This window comes from Augochlora pura, chromosome 4 (assembly GCF_028453695.1).
Source record: "Augochlora pura isolate Apur16 chromosome 4, APUR_v2.2.1, whole genome shotgun sequence".
NCBI classification, from domain to species: Eukaryota; Metazoa; Arthropoda; class Insecta; order Hymenoptera; family Halictidae; genus Augochlora; species Augochlora pura.
The window spans coordinates 18,815,458-18,834,637 of record NC_135775.1 but is presented as its reverse complement, the minus strand read 5'-3'; the positions used below and the strand labels follow the sequence as shown (position 1 = coordinate 18,834,637).

Sequence of the window (19,180 nt, the reverse complement as noted above, 5' to 3'; positions counted from 1 at the left end):
TGTGTAGAATTTATAAGAAAGTGATGTTTAATTTTAAAATGCCAGAAAATGATTGATAATGCGAGGGAATTTAAATTAAGCTATTTCCTTTGATAATCAACGACGAAATTATATGCATTTATAACAGAAATATTTCGATAAAATTTAGAGCAATGAAAACCTTGAAAAAGTAATAAAAAACACTGTTATATTGCTTCCAAGTAACTAAAGTTATATTAAAAGAGATTAATGTAGAAATAGCTCCAAAATTTTGCAATGAATGTAGATAACATTTATTCTATATAAAAGTCCGCAGTCGAGCTAAATAGCCGGAAACATAATTGCTTCACGGTTTGTCATAATATTCAATTAGCAATCGTTTTAAATTATTGCTACTCTTTTAATCCCTATTGTTACTATTTTAATTACAAAATATGCAAACAGGATATAAATCGCAATTAAAATAACTTCTTAACAATATTATAGTCAATATGCAAAAGCCGAAATATCATTCAAAATCAATCAAAATGTCCTTCCAATCGCAGCAAGAATATCGTCAAAATAACATTTTGTTAGTTAGCATGCGCCACAGACGTAACTTCATTTATTCAATGCATTAAAACACGAAAACTGAAACACAGACGACGCGAATCCCCTAATTAGAGACCTAATAAGGCACCGAGTTAAGCTTCACTGAATACGGTAACCTATTATTCTGTACCTGTTGAATAGAACAGATTGTAAATTAGTGACTTTCATAGCATCGGTGAAAGTTTTAAACTTGTTTGCCTACTAATCGAAACCATTATTTTCGATTCCTATGATAATAGAATCGAATCAGATGCGTATCACTCTGACGGATAGCTTTCGACAATCTTGTCGATTTTGGCATTTCCGTCGTTCCCGGTTTAAAAAAACATTCCAAAAGCCAGGAAATTCGTTCGATATATTCATAAATCTGCTCCTTGTAAAACGACATGAACATTTGGAGCGCACTTGTGATTATTCAAATGTGATCGCTTCGACGTGAGCTTTCCAAACCGGTAGTCGCAGTGATAACAGGGGAAACGTGATAAATGTGCGCGGTTCATTTAAAACGGTAGTACGACTAAAGTAATTACATTAGGTTGGTTAGGTCCAAAACTATATCTTTAAATCGACATATCACAAATCGGAATAAGTTTTTTTTTAATCATAATAAGATCCATTAGAATCTACACATTTTTGCCAATAAATTGACAGTTTGTTCATTCCAGTAGCGTAAAATTCTATTGTTCTGGTATTGATAAATTCTTCGAACGAATAATACACGAACATGCTTGGTATCAATTACGAAGTCAGTAACTTCAAGTGAGCACAAATTAAAAGTACAAACAAAAGCATACCTATCAGCATGCAGCACGACGTCTGCACTGTAATATGACCTTGGAAGTTAAACAGAAAAAAGTGAATTGTTATCTCAAAACGTGCGTCGAAGTTCGAAAGTTCGAGAACCGACATTAATTTCTCACCAACTTAATAAAAAAAATGAAGCACATGTTTGACCATTGCAGAGGATTTGTAACTTGTGTAAAGACTTTTAAGAACGGATCTTGCACAATTCGGCGACTATATCGCAACTAACTTCATGAATACGGTCTTTAGCTGCCCGATTGATTGCGGATTATTGGCGTGAACGTTTCATTAACCCTTCATAGTTCACTGGTAACGTGCACCATTAACATCGAAAGGTTATAACATTATAATATCGTAAAAATAATACCTTGACTGTGAACACTGCCGCGTAACGACAGTACACACTGGACATTTATTTCCTATTACACATCCTTTAAAGGTGGGACGTGGTTAATCTATACTCAATTTCCTGCCTTAACTTTATCGAGCGCTGAACGCAAATTTATTTAGCCTTTTCCCCATTTTTCTTACAGTGTATGCTTCAATTAAGGTTCAATCGTGTATTCGCGAAGTAGGAAGTTACGCTTGAAGGGAAACAATATGATAGGACTTTATATAATTATATATATATTGTAGATACTATATAATTATACAATTTATTATATTATAATTATATAATTTATTAGAACCATAGAAAGTTTATCTATAATTATAAAATCTGTACTAATGCAATTGTCTATTAAATCTTATATTTTTTTAAAGCGTTAGTTATTATTTTGAGGATAAATATGTTCTATTATATTATTATATAATATTGCATAATATATTATGTAATAATATAATAATATTATAATAATGTTATATGTATTATTATATTATAATAATGTTATATGTATTATTATATTATAATAATGTTATATATAATATGTATTACAATTATGATTGCAGATTAACACGGTTTGAATAAATTATCGATTTACCATTTTGCTACTTGCATTGAATGAGTGATATAAACGTCACTTTTTAAAGTTACAAAATTAATTGCATCCCAAATCCAACCTAAGCGATAGTTTCGTCGTATTAGGAGAGTACATCCAAATGCAAAGACTTAATTAATCGTAATCGATCTAACGAAATTTTTGATAATGTCAAGGTTAGTATGAATCACGTTTCGCGAAAGTATAGCAACACGAATCGCTTGGCTCTGGCAAAGGAACGAATTCAGGGAAGTCGAATAGTCGAGTACCGGCGGAGAGAGGGTGTGCGTTTACTCTTTCAAAATGGCTGCGCGCATCAGGGGGCTGGGTGGTATGACCTAATTATGATGGCGGTATGTCGGCAGAGTGCCATGTACCTACTATAAATGGATGCCCGTAAACCAGTCCTGCATGTGCTGCATCACGATTATACCCTCTTGTAATAACAACCAATCCGTCTCACCCTTCCCGGCTACCACCGTAAATGATGAGGAGAGAGAGAGAGAGAGAGAGAGAGAGAGAGAGAGAGAGAGAGGTGCATGTGTGCCGGAGCAAGGTTTTGTGAACCGCATCTCCATAACCGCGCGTAGAGTTGATTGACATATCGACACCTGCCATTAAATTTCCCTTGATTTCGTCATTCCGGTATGAAACTTTCGGCCGGCGCGGCACAGCGCCGTTTATTAATACGTAAGGTGGCAAGATCGGTCGCGCCACGCGCCCCTTAATCGGATTACGTTCGAATAAATTGTATCCGCGGAATCTAGATCGGAAATCAGTTTCCTCTACAATAAAAATAGGCGGAGGGTTCGACCCTCATGGTTCACCGGGCACGCATGGGTCGCCAGTAATATCGAAAGGTTATAAGATTCTAATATTATATAAAGCTGACACTATGAATGGGCACCGGCGATAGTTGCATGCACCTGGCTGGCAGATTCTATCGGAAATCTTTTTAGAAACCGGACAGCTCGTCTTTCGCCTCTCTTAATTAACGCGGGAAATAAAAACGCCGGCTCGCACGTTGTTTCCCTTTTTTGAAACAGTTAACGAAGAGACTTTGGAATTTTATGCATTATGCATAGACGAGTGATATCGTGGCTCTTTATGCCGCGCACCATGGAACTCTTTAAGACCCGAATGTGCTTTAAAGTACCATTTTCATTAAACTGTTATTACTGGTCAAGTACGCTTAGATGATTTTATTTAATATAACAATAATAGTAAGAATAATAATAATTTAGTCAGTCATAATTTATATACAGATAAAAGAAGACTTTGGAAGAGGAAGTACAAAGAATAGATTTTGTATACTTGTTGCACGGGTGCAATAACAATAAATATGTAACGATAGAATACAGTAGATTTAAAGTATCTAGTAGATTTAAAGTGCCGTATCCCTGCTCTGACAACTGCACAAAGGACCCATTCAGTGAAGCAGTCTAATGAAATGAATTACTTTCGATACGAAACTATTGGAAAATCTATTCTATAAAATTTATCAGTGGCATGCTGTTCTGATTGTACATGATTTAACTCAGCCACGGATAGAATAATTTTTAGGAAGATGAAACATATGCGTCGACGATAATTTTTATTTAGTTTTCTCAAACATAAAATTATCTTCGAAACGATAAAAGCTGCTACTGGATTAAACAATATCGCGAGACCTAGCGAAAGCTGAGGCGTTAAAATTTAATTAAAAACATTTCGACGTCTGATTTATTATCGAAAGGCATTAGCGACGAATCATTTTTGAAGCAGTCTGATACCGACGATAGACTGTGTACAATAATGTAGAGGGAAGAAGACATTCGGGGAAGCCAGGATCAGCTTCATTAACTACACCTAAGGCTGGTTTACATCCCGGGAAGGTCATGTTATGCATATGGTGGGTTTAGACGGGAATACTGTATTATGAGCTCCTGCTGTCTAATGGAAGCATTAATTCTGACATATAATATTGTTCCCAATTGAAGTAGCTGAATGAAAGTATAGCTGGAAAAATGAGCTATCGAGGGGTGAATATTTTCCACTTTAGTCATGTCTTTTCTCTATTTCGGAGAGCTGAATTTAGAATTATTATTATTATCACATATTGATATTAATATTGATACATGTATTAGAGATCTAAGATCTAGAGATAAATATAGAGATCTAAGATATAGAAATATTTATACATATAGAAATTTAAGATATATAAATTTAAATCTATATAGAAATACTCTGGCAAATCTGCGAACACGTAAATATTCGAACGCTTTCGAGCGTTAATTAATACAAGCATGGAACGCTTTCAGATTCTCTATCGATTCGAAATCAGTCATGTTGAAAGATCGCGTTCTATGGACGGATTGAGAGCCGGAATCGCGTCGGAACAATGAAAATCACACGAACAAATATTGACTAATCTTAAACTACAGTAATTAATTTCGACGTGCAAATAATTTGATGGCACGCTCTCGTAAACGACACTTTCGGCGGATTTATCGCACGGGTATATAATAATTGAATAATTTAAATGTTCGATCGAAATTTTGTTTGCACCGGCGTCAGCTGCACACCCGTGGCGTGTGCGCGCGCGTAGCGCCCCTATGACGATGGTGCTTCTATTCCGCAGGTGCACAAGAGGTAAAAAGGGATATGTGTGTTCCGCGGGCTGAATTCCAATGATCTCCAGCCGTGATTGACGTATCGACACGTGTCATCTCTTTCAACCCGGCTTTCTCGTTATTCGTACAATGAAATTTCAGGCTTTTTATTTTTCGATTTTAAATCTCGAATTAATGAAGCACGAAGAGATACCCGCTCCGAACAAGTTAGATCAGATCGCGGTACTTAAGCGGAAAATTTTTTGCGTTTACTATCGCTCGACGGGCGTCCCATTCATTTTTTTTTCTCCCCCCCCCCCCCCCCTCCCCTCCCCCGCCCGATGCACCGGGACCTGAAATTCATTTTGTATGGAAGCCGAGAGCGAGAGCATCACAGTCGACATAGATTTTCAGCCTCATTTTGGTCGCGGACGTCATTAACCCGCAAGCATCGTTCTGGTTAATTTGATCCGAGAGCGAACTCTTGTTTCGGATTCCAGGTGTTGTTCTAAAATCATATTCGTGCTCGTACCGCGACGGAATTTCGCGATTTTTATATATTCGGAAATTGTGGTCGTCGTTTGTTCGAATTAAAAATAAATCGCGTAATTATTGTAATCTCTTTGAAATTAGACTCGGAGGAATATTATTCGGTTTAAAGATAAGAGATAAATAGTGTGACAAATAAGCTTTTATTCGAGATTGACGAATAAATATCTAAACGAATAAAAATGTATCTAGATAAAAATGTTTCGAACGAAATTTTATTCAAATTAGAATTTCAGAAATTCTAATTTGGTAGGATATAACATTGTTCTCACAATTCATAATTTCATACTCGAGTAATTTTACAATTTCCATTCTAAAAATTGATTCGGCTGAATAGATAGAATAATTTACGACAAAATTTCGTTATTCGAATAAAATATTTAATTAAAAAGAACTCATGATATATTTGGTCGAAATAATTCGAATAATGCAATTTATAATAATTACAAAATTATTTTGTGCATAAAGAAAATCGAGAGACTTTAAGAACGCATGCAAATAGAGTTATTAAGATGAAAAATATATTGTCACAGAGCTCCAGCTTCTTGAAATCAATCTACACAATTTTCAATTTACAAGAACATCTGCAGCCTAGTCGTAGCACTTTAATAACATTTGTTACATAACGTCCTCGTTCTATATATAATTTTAACCGAACAAAACAATAAAAATACAATAAGAGTGCTGTCGCATCGGGCAGCGATTCAAACTAAAGCAGATCGTTATTGGTACACCCATTGGCTTAATTTAGATATTCATACAATTAAACACTCCAGTTTGGAATCGTAATTACTCCTGAAGCTAATAATTCGCGCAAGGCCAATCTCTGAATCGCATACCTGTGTACATATTCACGTACACGTGTATTCTCTATACGTAGTTGCGTAAATATCGAAGTCTAAGTTCCGTCTGTTACGGTTACCATATCTTTGATTGCGATATATTAGTTTCTCTGAGTAGCGGAACTTTACTCATTAGCAACCCGCGAAACTATATAGTTGTATATCGATGCTTTGATACGCGCGTAAATCGACATGTCACTGAATTCGACGGAACCGTTGATTAGAATGCGGTAATTGCATATCATCTGGTCCTTTGTAGCCGTGTCTCGGAGTGCGTTCGATATTCTTTTGAGGAAATGGGAGTCGACGTATCGACTGTTTCACAAACTGTTCCGAAAACTCCCTCAGAACCGTGGCACTTTAATTAATTAACCCTTTGCACACGAAGCCGTTTCAACTGTAAACATGAAATAATTTACCTGGCCCATAGTATTTCTGTTCTATGAAATAAAGTGCACTTTTATACGTACGAAATTGATTCTTACGACAACAATTTCACTACACAACAAGTTTTTTAAATCTAAACTTTATTATTATGAAAATTATTTTCGAATGCATTAGAATAATTTTAGTGGTGCCTCAGAGTCACCATTCGAGTGCAAAGCGTTGAAAGCACAGTAATAAAATTTAATACCTACATTCTAATGAAATTCAGTTTACGCGTACGGTGTATCGACAAGAATAAATTTTCAACGATCGACAATGCATTGCAGAGTGAATTAATTCAAATGAAATAATTTCGTTTTAATTGTAAGTTAATTACACGACAGTAGCGCATGAGTTAACAATTATAAATCCAGGAATTAGGAAAAATAATGAAATAATCTGAATGAATTAAAATATACGAACTCCTTTGTATCGCGTTCTATTTATTTTTCGAATTATTCTATTGCTATAGACATCGTTTTTAATGGGACTTTTTTTGCTGAATATACGAATATGATTTTTGTCTAGCGTGCACCATGAATAAAAAGTAGAGTCCACTTCCCTCGTCGGACGAATTGTGGAGCTTCATGCTATTGAATCACCGCGGCACCGGTATTTTATAGGCAGTTTGAAATTTTTAATTCCGGATTCTTTATTTGCTTTACGCCACAGGACTTCCCCATTCGTTCGATCCATAAAATTCAATTGACTTTTAAATTCGAAGGTAAATATTAGATTCTTTCTCCCGCAGTTGTTTTGACAAACAAATTTGTTTTTTAGTGTTTATTTCCGGTTCGACTCGTACGGAAACAGATTCCGATGAAATTTTCTGCCGTCGCATGCAGAATCTTCGAATTCTTGTTGCACTATGCCCGAATGCACTTATTTCGGTAGATTTTCAGTTGTTTGTGCGATTGCGTATTCCAAGAGACGAAAAAGCAAGGTGCATCTACATTTGAGAATGTTCTACACAATTGTACTAGTCGACGTAAAGAAACTTCAGTTTTATCAAACTTTTAATTTGGTTTATAATTCATTTTAAATAGGGGTGAAATTATCATGATATATTTTGTATGTGAAATTGAATTATAATGACGCTTTATTATAAATTTAAATTACAGTCGATTTTTAACCCTTTGCACTGCAAATCTAAAATAATTTTTCTGGCTTCTAGTATTTCCATTTTGTATATAACAAAATTAATTTTTTGGATATAAAATTGAGTTTCGTGACGCATATAACACTTTTAACAATATTTTAAATCTAAACTTTGACGATATCTACAAAAACAATTTTGGAACGCGGTGTAATAATTTTAATGGTGCTGCAGAGTCGCCACCCAAGTGCAAAGGGTCAATAGAAAATTAAGTAAATTAAATTGAAGTTTTATTTGAGTTCTAAATAGAGATAAGATTCAATCGAATTCGTTACGCCAAATTTAATTAAAATAAAGTTCTCTCATAAATTTAAATTACAATAAATTTCAAACAGAAGTTTAGATTTTAATAGTAATGTATATAAATAACAAAAGACATGCTCACGCGAGTATATTTTCAAAAAATCGTCTTTCTCGATGTTCCAAACTGCGCGAGCTTTTAAGGGTGGTTTTAACAACGTGAAGTTGGTTCGCGTTTCTCATTGGTCGGACGCTCTCGATCGCTTAGCTCGAAAAGAACCGTTACGTTAATGTGACCTACATAAACATTCAGACCTGCGTAATTATCGCGTCGGTAATCGATGCTCGAAGTTTCCCTTGGACCCGACGTCGCGGTCCATTGACATTCGGTAGAGTCGTTAGCTGCCCTCCTTACTCCGTCGCGTAGTTCAAATAGCACCGGTACAAACTTGTCGAAGTTTCAAATTCACCGCGACTCCGGCCGAATACGTAATGAGAACGTGGCCTCTTAGCTTTGGATCATTATGACTAATCGCTTGGAATGTTTTGCCATCGACGCCGGGCAAACATTTCGCGACAGAAAGGGACCGAGAGGAGTTCGATCGGCGAAAACATCGAAAGTAATCAACGGTTCCCGTCGCAATCCGATAACTTCGAATGCTGGCGAGCGGTCCGTAGAAAACACTGTCGCGCGCGAAACCGCTTGTTTCATATTCGAAAGTGCACAATTTTAAATATCGAAAGAAATTAGTTTACCGAAATCTCGGTTCTACGGGACATACGAGATTTCGATATCGAAATTTACAAGACCTGGTCGGCGAGTTTGTTCACCGTTTATCGATCTCGTATATTGCACCTGAAAATTCACGGTTCGATAGACTGCGCGGCGATTGCTTAGAAATCATTTTCTGCCGCTCGACTCTTCAAATCAGTTTCCAATTAAATTTCATGTAACTTTTTCGTATTATTGAATTTAATTTTTAATCCAATATTTCATCCGATAGCTGTACAATTTTTTATTTGATATTGGCCGATTCTTACTTTCGTCCCTCGTTTCAGCAGACTGTGGATATTCAATTTAGTTTCCCTGTAATCGAATTTTGAATAAGCTGCGAAGATTTTTCTCCGAAATGAAGTTTTAAGATATAACCCATGAAAATGCATAAAAGCGTGGTTCTCGTTTTCTGGAAACTTTAAAGGACGCCGATCCTCATCGGTAAAATAAAGAAAGCATTTTTACGATATTTCGCAACGATTTTCTGGTGTTTTTAGTTTCTAAAATCGGCAAGTGGAAAAAATAGTATAATAATTAATTCTCGGATCTCGAGAAGTGGTCTAAAAAGAATTATTAATAAATCTCTAAATACATATTTCCCATTTTTTAAGATATCGACATATTCAATGCCTTCCTACGTTTATTTAAAAATCGATTCTAACAAAACCGAATTGTTTGTTCTCTCGAGAGATAACGTCATCACTTATAATGCAATGTCGGTACTCGCCATCCTAATCCTATAGTGGCACTTTCCCTCAAAATTCAACGAAGCGTTCGCGCCGAAATTATTCAGCTTTAAACCGGTAAATATAAGATAACGTAAAATTAACCGCGAAAGCGAGACGCGGCCGGAGAAAAGCAAAAAGCGATTCCCGCCGGCCAAGAAGGCAGGGGCGGAATATTAAAAAAGTTCCGCGTCGGAATAAAAAGCAACGCGGAATCACCGGATAAAATTGACTTCGAAAGGAGGGGAAATAAAATATTAGAAACATCGCGCTGCAGAAGTTCGGTCGTCCGGGGCGACAACCGAACGACGACGAAAAAGTTTCGTGACAGCGTTAAGCATTCTTGGCCATCAAAGATCGTTTTCCACTAGACACCCGAAGTTTCTTAACAGAGTTTCCTTCCGACTTGGTCACCTCCCCGTGGAACAGGCTCACTTGACACGACGCCGCACCATTTAATCTATGACCTAATCTCAAACGTAAGCAGAGTCCAGGTACTCTCGCGCCGGGAGAGAATCGATGTGCATGTGTGCTGCCTCCGCAGCGTGTCTGTGTGCGTGTGCGAGTGTATGTGGTACGTGTCGCCACGGAATTGGTGCGAACAGGACGGCAGTTAGGTGTGTGCCGTCGAGAGAGTGACAGAGAGAGATGGATAAAGAGAGAGAGAGAGAGAGATGGATAGAGAGGGAGAGAGAGAGAAATACGGAGAGAGAAAGACTTGGCAGGTGCGAGGGAAAGAGACAGTGTGGGAGCGAAACGGATGTTCAGGTATTGGTAGCGGCGTATTAGTGCCACGATTGCCCGCGCCAGGTCTGGGCTAAGTGAATGGCTCTACCGAGGGCTTTGCTGATTATGGTGTCGTCATTGATCCAGATCTGAATTGGCTTACTTCTGTCACGGAACGCGCTCCGAGAGTCATTAATATCCACCCTGGAATTGGATGGAAGGAGAGAAATGACCATCGCGGAAGGAATGGCCTCACAAATTTTAGGGTAGTTCGAGCGTTCGACCACAAGGGATCGGATAATTAGTTCGTTATTAGCTAGCTAACGCACTATGTTTCGTCGCATCCTCGTGAACAATGCTCTTTAGCTGTGTCTAGCAAGAAGAGGCTGTTTATACCGCGATTGTAAATATGTCTGTGTATTAAATCAGAGATTTTTGGACTTCACAGATTTTAATGGCAGTTTTTATGCAGTCATCATTAAAGCGACTATATTTAATCTAAAACAATAGAAAGATAAAAAGCACTTGATAATGTATTTTGTATATAGATTTTCTGTAATGACTAAATTTTGATACGGAAGAGAATTGATATACATTTTGGCTGAATAGAAATTAACCCTTTGGACTCGAAGCCTTTTTAACCGTAAATCTGAAATAATTTTCCTTGCTCTTAGAACTTCTATTCTATGTAACAAAGTGCACTTTTATGCATACGAAATCGATTTTTGTGACTCGTACCAAATATTCTATTATTTTATAATATTTAAAATATAAACTCTATTGCTATAAAAATCATCTTGTGACTTGATAAAACAATTTTATTGGTGCCTCAGAGTCCCTACTCGAGTACAAAGGGTTAATAACAAACATATTCAATTGTATTAAAATATTTGATTGTATTAAAAATGACTAGACTAATAAATTACTATAGGGCAAGGTTATGTTAAAGATAATTTGTAATACTTGGTACACTAGTATGCAAAATAAAAATTGTCTAAATTAATTATAAGGAAGGTAAGTCAAAATATCTTTTGTCTTCTAGGAATTGTATCAAATTAGAAACAACGCAATATCTTTAAATTCTTCCAATCACCTCACAATTTCATATTTCACCTATTCGTATTTCTCATAAATGCACAGAACCGGCAATCGACTAATAACAGACGTAAGTTTTCGCGAACAAAGCACGTATTAAATCGATCACGAGAAAATGCCTGCGGGTCTAGCGGCGAAAAGATCAATCGCCTGAAATTTGTCGGGCTAATTTGATTACGGCTTTTATAGCGCGGCCGGCGCCCTAATTCTCGCATAATTCACGTAGGCTTCTTTTCACCGATGGTGTTGATTCGAAACGAATAAAGTTTTTACATGCATTCAATCGCATGCAAATGGGGAACGAGTTTCTATGGCGAAAGAAGGAGCGCGGCGCAAGAAGGATGAAAGGGAGGGGAGGGGAAAAAAAGCGATTACAATGGTAAATTCATCGAGTCCCCCGGCATTCAGTTCGTGGGGATTGAATTGGTTCTCCGAGGGAAATTGCGCAAGATATACTGGTTCGATAATGTACGTTGACGGACTTCATAATTAGCGGTGAAGTCAATTATATGGTAATGCGACGCCTTTTCTTTGTCGGAGGCGTTCGGAAATCTTGCACGTTCGTTTTTTACGGGAACCCGGCATTCCGGGTCTTCGAAACATGCCATCAGCCGGCATAGTAATTACAAATTGGACTCACAATTAGGAAAGCATTGGGAACGCGATCGCGAATATTTTCGGCATTCGTTCGAGAAATTCCTGCGCGATCTTTATCTATTAATTTTTATTGCCTCTACTTTCAGCGGTTTTCTGTGATATTAGATCACCGCGAAGATAAGTTCGATTGTACCATAGTTGGGTATTACTTCGAATCATTCTGAAGTAATACTTATCTAAGACAATTAACTTAATGGATGTTAGTGACAGTTATTTATTTATTTGAATAAAGTTTTAATCGTATAAAGAATTATTCGGACAAATTAATCGAAGAAATTAATCGAAGATATTACCCGAAGAAATTATTTGAGTAAATTATTCGCATAGATTATTCGAATAGAGATTGTAAGATTGCTCGGATAATAATAATACGAAAAGTTGTTAATTATTTTGTTGCGTAATATTATGAGAATATATTCTTACTGATAGTTAACCTCAAGTACTTGGAGAATTTCTGAAATAATTTTTTTTTCACTTATATTTTACGTCGCATCAAATTCGTTCAAATAATTGAAATTTGGAACGTATTTAAAAATCATTATCTATCTATAATAGATTGGATTACATTCCGGCATTCCAAATATTTTAATCAGATAGAATATTTTAATCATTTTAATCAAATGATTAAAAAATTCTTTTCGATTTATCCGAAAGTGACATTGTTTTAACTCTAAATCCTAACATTAATCATTAAGTCGCGTTGGAAATTGTTCTTCTATGCATATCAGAAGAACGTGAGAATATTTTTGTACCACGTAGAACTTATTGTAATGATTAAAGCAAGGAAGAAATTCTCTATAGACCCGCGAATCCTGCAATCATCTTAGACAGTCTACATTGTGCAGAAAAATCCGCAGTCCATTCATCAGCTCGTACCGGCGATCCTTATAATTAATTCATATCACCGCTACAAGAAGAAGCAAGGGCTCCATTCAATTTCAAAAGCAGCCGGCGAAAGTTTGAACACGAAAAAAGGAGAACCGATCGCAAAGACAATCGGAACCGTTTTAAATCATTTCCATCTATCGAGCGCACCGTCGAGAAAGCTTCACATAATAGCATCGAATAACGGACGTGCCGGTGCCGGGCGTTCGAGAACAAAGGTTATGCTGGTTAACGTTGAACATCGTGGGAGTACGATGAAGCGTTGTCAAAGATGCTATTCCGATCTGCTGCGGCTGAAGCGGAAGTGACACGTTGCGCCGCGTGGGAGGGCAGCGGAGCTTACGTCGCGTCGGTAATGGGAAAAGTCACCTTGAAAAGGAGCCACTTCTGCGATGGTCGGCTGGAATCGTCGAAAGGTCGTCGTGCGCAGCTACCTGCACCCTCCCCCGGTCTATTGACTCATTAAAGATCTCAAAAGGGATTTACTAACTATCTGCCGGATCAGATTAAAAGCCGCCTCGTTACGCGAGATCAAAGAACTCGATTTTCTGGCGGCCGAGTAAAAATACTCTGTTCGAGTTGCTGCACACACCACTCTCGATTGGTTTTCTGCAGGTTATATACGAGCCGGTCTAGGGGACCGACAGTCGTCTATATCCTCCATACCTCGCAATCCGCTTCTCCTCTTTTCTCTGACTCGCTCTTCTCGCCCCCCGTCCCCGCCCACCCGACCCCTATCCATATCTGTCGATTACCAATATCTTACGAAGATGGCAAGTACCGTCGGCACGAACAGGATCTCTAGGTCAGATAGGAGTTAGTACTCACTTGTTGACCCGTTTCAACAATCGCAATTCATCGGGACATGTGCAACGGAAAGACAGTCGCTGAAAGATCCCGGACCGCCGCTGGATTTCCATTGAAAAACAGCGCTCGCGAGGAAATCACGGACGATCTGATCCCATTTTTACCGGAATGGCGACCGTGCGAATCACTGTTCAAAGTTTTAGGTGGATTCGAAAATATGTCTTTAATGCATTGATTCTAAAAATGAGCTAACGATTTAGCTACTCTTGCCACGGCATCTCATTGATATTGGATTGACGACGTTAATTTGTTAATTTTGCATCTAGACCTGCCAGAACTATTCAAAGCATTAAGTCAGTCCATAAGTAGCAATCTATGTTGCATTTATCCTAAATTTAAAAAATTAATTATTTAGCTACCTTCTGCTATATAATTATATCTCGTCGTGTAATCGATTTTGAATTCTTGTCATTAGGCTATTAATTGAGCATTCGGTTTAAAACTCGAGTAAAACTGTTCACCGTGTCATTTAAATTTCTAAATAGCATCCTCTAGTGCATTAATTCTAACTTTAAAAAACCTAATGATTCAGCTACCTTCTGCTTTACTATTATTTCCTGTGTAAACTATTTCGAATTCTTGGCATTGGACTATTAATTGTATAATCAAATTAAAACTTGAGTAAAACTATATAAAGTGTTATTAAATTTCTAAATAGCATCAACTAATATATTAATTCTAAATTTAAAAAGCTAATGATTCAACTACCTTCTGCTTTACCATTACATCTCGTCGTTTGATCGATTTCGAATTGTCGGCATTAAGCTGATAATTGTGCATACCAATTTAAAAATTGTCCAAAACTATTCGAAGTATTATTTCAATCGATTAGCAACGTTATCTATTCGATTGATTCTAAATTGTGAAAGCTAATGGCTCAGCTGCCATTTGATTTACTATCGGATTTCGTCGTTTGATCGATTTTAGATTGTTCGCATTTAACTGTGAATTGTGCGCCGCGATTTAAAGCTTGTATCCAAGCTCGGTCGTCAGAATTTGCAAATATTTTATTGATAACTTTGTATGCAGTTACCTTTTATCAAGGGAAATTTTTTCATTTGATGGCTGCTTTTTATTTTTTTTATCTTAAAATGCTTCGAGTTGGCTTCGATGTTAAATAGGCAAAATTTGTGTTCAATATTGAAAGTATGTTAAAAATAACTATACCTTTCATGGTAACATTTGTTTCTCTGCGAATCAGTTTATTTATCGTTACGTAATATTTTCACGAAATTTTTGCAAACTTATGTTTTCATAGTATATATCATGTGTGTGTCCAGGTATCGATTGAAATTATTTGTTGAGTTACTACAATCAATAAAATATAGAAAAAGTGCTGGAAATATGACGTAGTATATCATTTTTATTTTGTTGTTTATATTGATGTTGATTGTTACGTTTTTCTTAAAACGAAAATGCAACAATAGACCACAAATTTATATCTCAGTAATTGTAATGGATGATTGTAATTTTAATGCTAATTTGTTACAAAATACAATACCTCAGAGTACCAGGTGCACAAAGGATTAGCACAAATTTTGAATACATAAATTCGTATGGTATATTTGAAATATTATTCCCCTATAGAGTCAACTGAGCGACAGAATAACAATAATTAAACTATGAGTTGCCATTTGTTGGGAAAACGATACCATTTCTTTTTTAAAAAATGAATGTAATAATTTTTTACCACCATTGTTTATAAATATACATATTTCCATTAGGTTCTCTTATTTTCTGAACATTCTTTTTGTTTACGTAATTGGTACGTACTACTAAATATCCTTTAAAAATAGTAATTTTTAAAGTATTTTCGATCAGCCATAATGTATGCTGTCTCCTAACGTTTTCAATATTATTCTGTAATAATTTTATAATACCGATTTCACGAAAAATTAATTTACTATTGTCGAGCTGTTCAATGATGATTAAAACAGCATTTCCATTGCGACATTCAATTAAAGTTCGTGCCAATAAACGTATATCAATTTCGAGCTGTGCATCGGAACAATTTTCTGCAGGAACGACAACACCTCATTTTCCCTCAAATTTTCCTCTAACTATATAGTTATATATATATACGCCACCGAGTCAATTAGGTTTGTTGACGCAACGAAATGAACAATATAAGCAAATCCCGTGATTGATTATACGCCATTCAACAATCAATTAAACGGAAGCAACGTAATTATCAATTACGGTCTCTTTCTTGCAGTGTTTGAGTTAGGTCCCTCATCGATTGCCACAAGTGCGAAAAGTCTAATAACGGAAGCGCAAACAATAGCTGTCGAACAATAGAAACTTCGCTTTTTTCCATGCCTCTAATTGGTCAATTTTTTAAGTCAACAAACTTTGCCGAAAGAAATTGTTTTATTTATAAATAATATTTACCAAAACTGAACTATCTTAAATTATACTTTGTAATAATAGCCTACCACATATAACGATACATATTAAATATTCGATTTCAATATAGAAAATGTTTGTATACTTCAATTATGGAAGTTATAAATATTTTTAGAAGAGAACGATTTCAACGACTCACCTACATAAAATCCTACATATTTTGATGTAATGAAAAATACATTTTGATGACATTTACAATGTTCAAACAGTATCCAAAATTCTTTCATATTTCCCAGATATTTTTCAGTTGATCTCGGACACTAAAGAAATTGAAAGAAAATCAAACGGAGTTACGTAATGAAGCCGTAAAAGGAAGGCAGAGTGGAGATTTCGTTTTCTATTGAGAAAGCAGAATATTTCCGGGGAAAATGAAGTGGCATCATCGATCCACGACGTCATCGACCGTTCGATGTGGCCCCGAGGGGGAACGAAAACATGCAGATTGACAAAAATCAGGAAAACAGAGTTACTGACAAAGATTAGAACGTTAAAAAGAAATAAAAAAAATTAAATTTTCTACAGATGCTTCTAAAAATATTACAAAAACATTTATAATAATTATATATATTAATTATATATATAATTATGTATAGAAACATTATAAAAATATTTAATTAGCTAAAAAGTAATGTCGGCTCATTTGATACGGAATAAATTCTTACATTTTCAAACAAAAGATTACCAATATTTTACGAAAAATTTCGAAATATGATATTGCGAGAAATGTTCCAAATTTAATACTATATAAAAGTTGAAAATTGGTATTGTAAAGAAGAAAATCAGGTACCATCAAAAAATTAAATTGTAAACGCATGAGAAGAATTTGAGAATATCATTATACCATATACAGCTTACTAAAATTATTGAAGAAGGTAAGACATGTTCACCTGACTTGCGTTTCTTCTAATCAAGTTGGACAATGTTTATCTTCCATAAAAATCTGCACCCTACTTATAATAATGATTCAGATATTTTCGGTTCTCCGTAATGGTTCCAAGAACCGAAGTCGTTTTCAACCCCCGGTTTGAAATAATGCGGACGGGGATTCGATGTCCGATGGAACGCGGCAACGTCATCGGAATTTTTCGATCAAGAACTGTTTCTAATTATGCATTCAATTTAGCCGGCGGATTCTCGCGATTTCGTAGAGCCGCCGTGGGAATGTTTCCGAACAGTTACTGTTTCCCTTGGTTCGACGAGGTTCCCTTTGAATTTAATTCACCGGCCCTCCCGCAGGGCGGCCCAGGCATAAACTTGCCTGGGATTTACCGATATGCTATTCTCCTGAAACCGACCGAATAGTTTCGATCGAAAGTTCACGGCATCGGTGCCATTAAACGGCCGCTAATCTTGCCAATATTATTCCCAAAGCGAAATTCAAATGCTTAGGAAGCAGAGCCACCGCGGATACACAATGCGCCGGTGTAATCGTAATTTCCGAAGCGCATTTCGGCGTTCTATTGCGTGTGGATTCGACGAGAGATGCGAGACCTCGGAACGTCGTTCTCGTGGCTCCGGAGGCGCGTTTCCAAACAAAGGGATTGGCCCTATGGTGAAGACGAAACATTAACCATTCGATATAATTTATTGGGACAGAATATGTCTAATAATATTCGTAAAATTGACAGAGTTTACAGTTAAATTTAATTAGTTTGCTGATTAAGTAATTCAGCTATAATGTAACAGAATTTATTTAATAATTAATAATAGTAATTTACAATTTTTAATCACTTTGCCTTCTGCACTTAAATATTACCACGTGATAATAAAAATTTGATATTATTCTTTATATATTTATTTACGTTCTTTATTATTCTTCGCAATATTCTGTATGACAGTTTCAATTAAATAATTAAATTATGGCTGTTTATATATTTTTTCATTACTTAATAATTTTAATGCATCCACGTACATTGACGTTTTAATAAGATTTAAAAGAACCGAAATTGTATTACTTCCTTTTATTTTTGTTATGTTATAAGTCTGTCTTTATTCTATTAAACATTATCAATCGTTTAGTGGTATAAAAATAAGAGTTTTGGACTGTTGCACTTGATTTATTCTTTCTTTATTAACGACTATTATTAGTTAAAACTTTTATAAAATATTAATATCGTTTTTATACATTTTATGATTAGTTTCCTCGTTTTACTTCAATTTTATATAATTCTGATAATCATTAATAACCTTAGTACATCTCTATACGTAAATTTTCTATTTTTTTCTCGAACGAAGATAGCGCGTTTATCGTTGTTGTTAAATATAATTTATTCAAAATGCAAAATGTTTCGCTAATTGGCTTTTAATTTTCTGCCAACGATGCGAACTCCGCGGAGTCCTGATTCAAGGGACGCGTTCAAAGGGGGATAGGTGCGTAGTGTCACGGGCTGGTTATAAAGTTTATAGAAACTACGAAACAATAACGCTAAATTAACTCGGCGTAATTAAACGAAGAGATTGCGTCCCCGGCGAGTTAAATTACAATTAGAGATGAGCGAAAAAGGCGGAGGTACTGGGGGGGAGGGTGATGTTATTTTGCGCTCACCTGTGCACCGACAAGACCAGCACGTAATCTAGGAATGTCTGTGTGACTCCAGGTTGATCTGGCCCAAGGATCAACCCTGCCGAGGTCGCTGCTCAGATTAACCTCGCCGAGCTGATTGTGTACGAACTTTCTGACGTTCCAGGGCAAATCGTTGTGCCTGAAACAAAAGTCCGCGGAACGGTTGGTAATTATTTGCTTCAGTTCAAAACTCCATTACGAAAATTTCCAATCGAAGTCTCCTCAAGAATTGGAAACATTCCGTAACAGATAATATTTTAAACAGATTTTCTTGTTGCAATAATTATAGCCGAAATCGATAAGTTTGAATTTATAAAACAATACTT

At 36.1% G+C, this 19,180-nt stretch overlaps 1 protein-coding gene across 1 annotated transcript in view; it reads right to left on the bottom strand.

The window, feature by feature from the left end:
• The window catches only part of LOC144468457 (dipeptidase 1), a 185,655-nt gene that overhangs the window by 68,292 nt on the left and 98,183 nt on the right, over nucleotides 1-19,180 (bottom strand). The window contains exon 4 of the mRNA XM_078177922.1: nucleotides 18,837-18,993. Coding sequence (XP_078034048.1) covers nucleotides 18,837-18,993 — 157 coding nt within the window. The remainder of the gene's footprint in view (nucleotides 1-18,836; nucleotides 18,994-19,180) is intronic.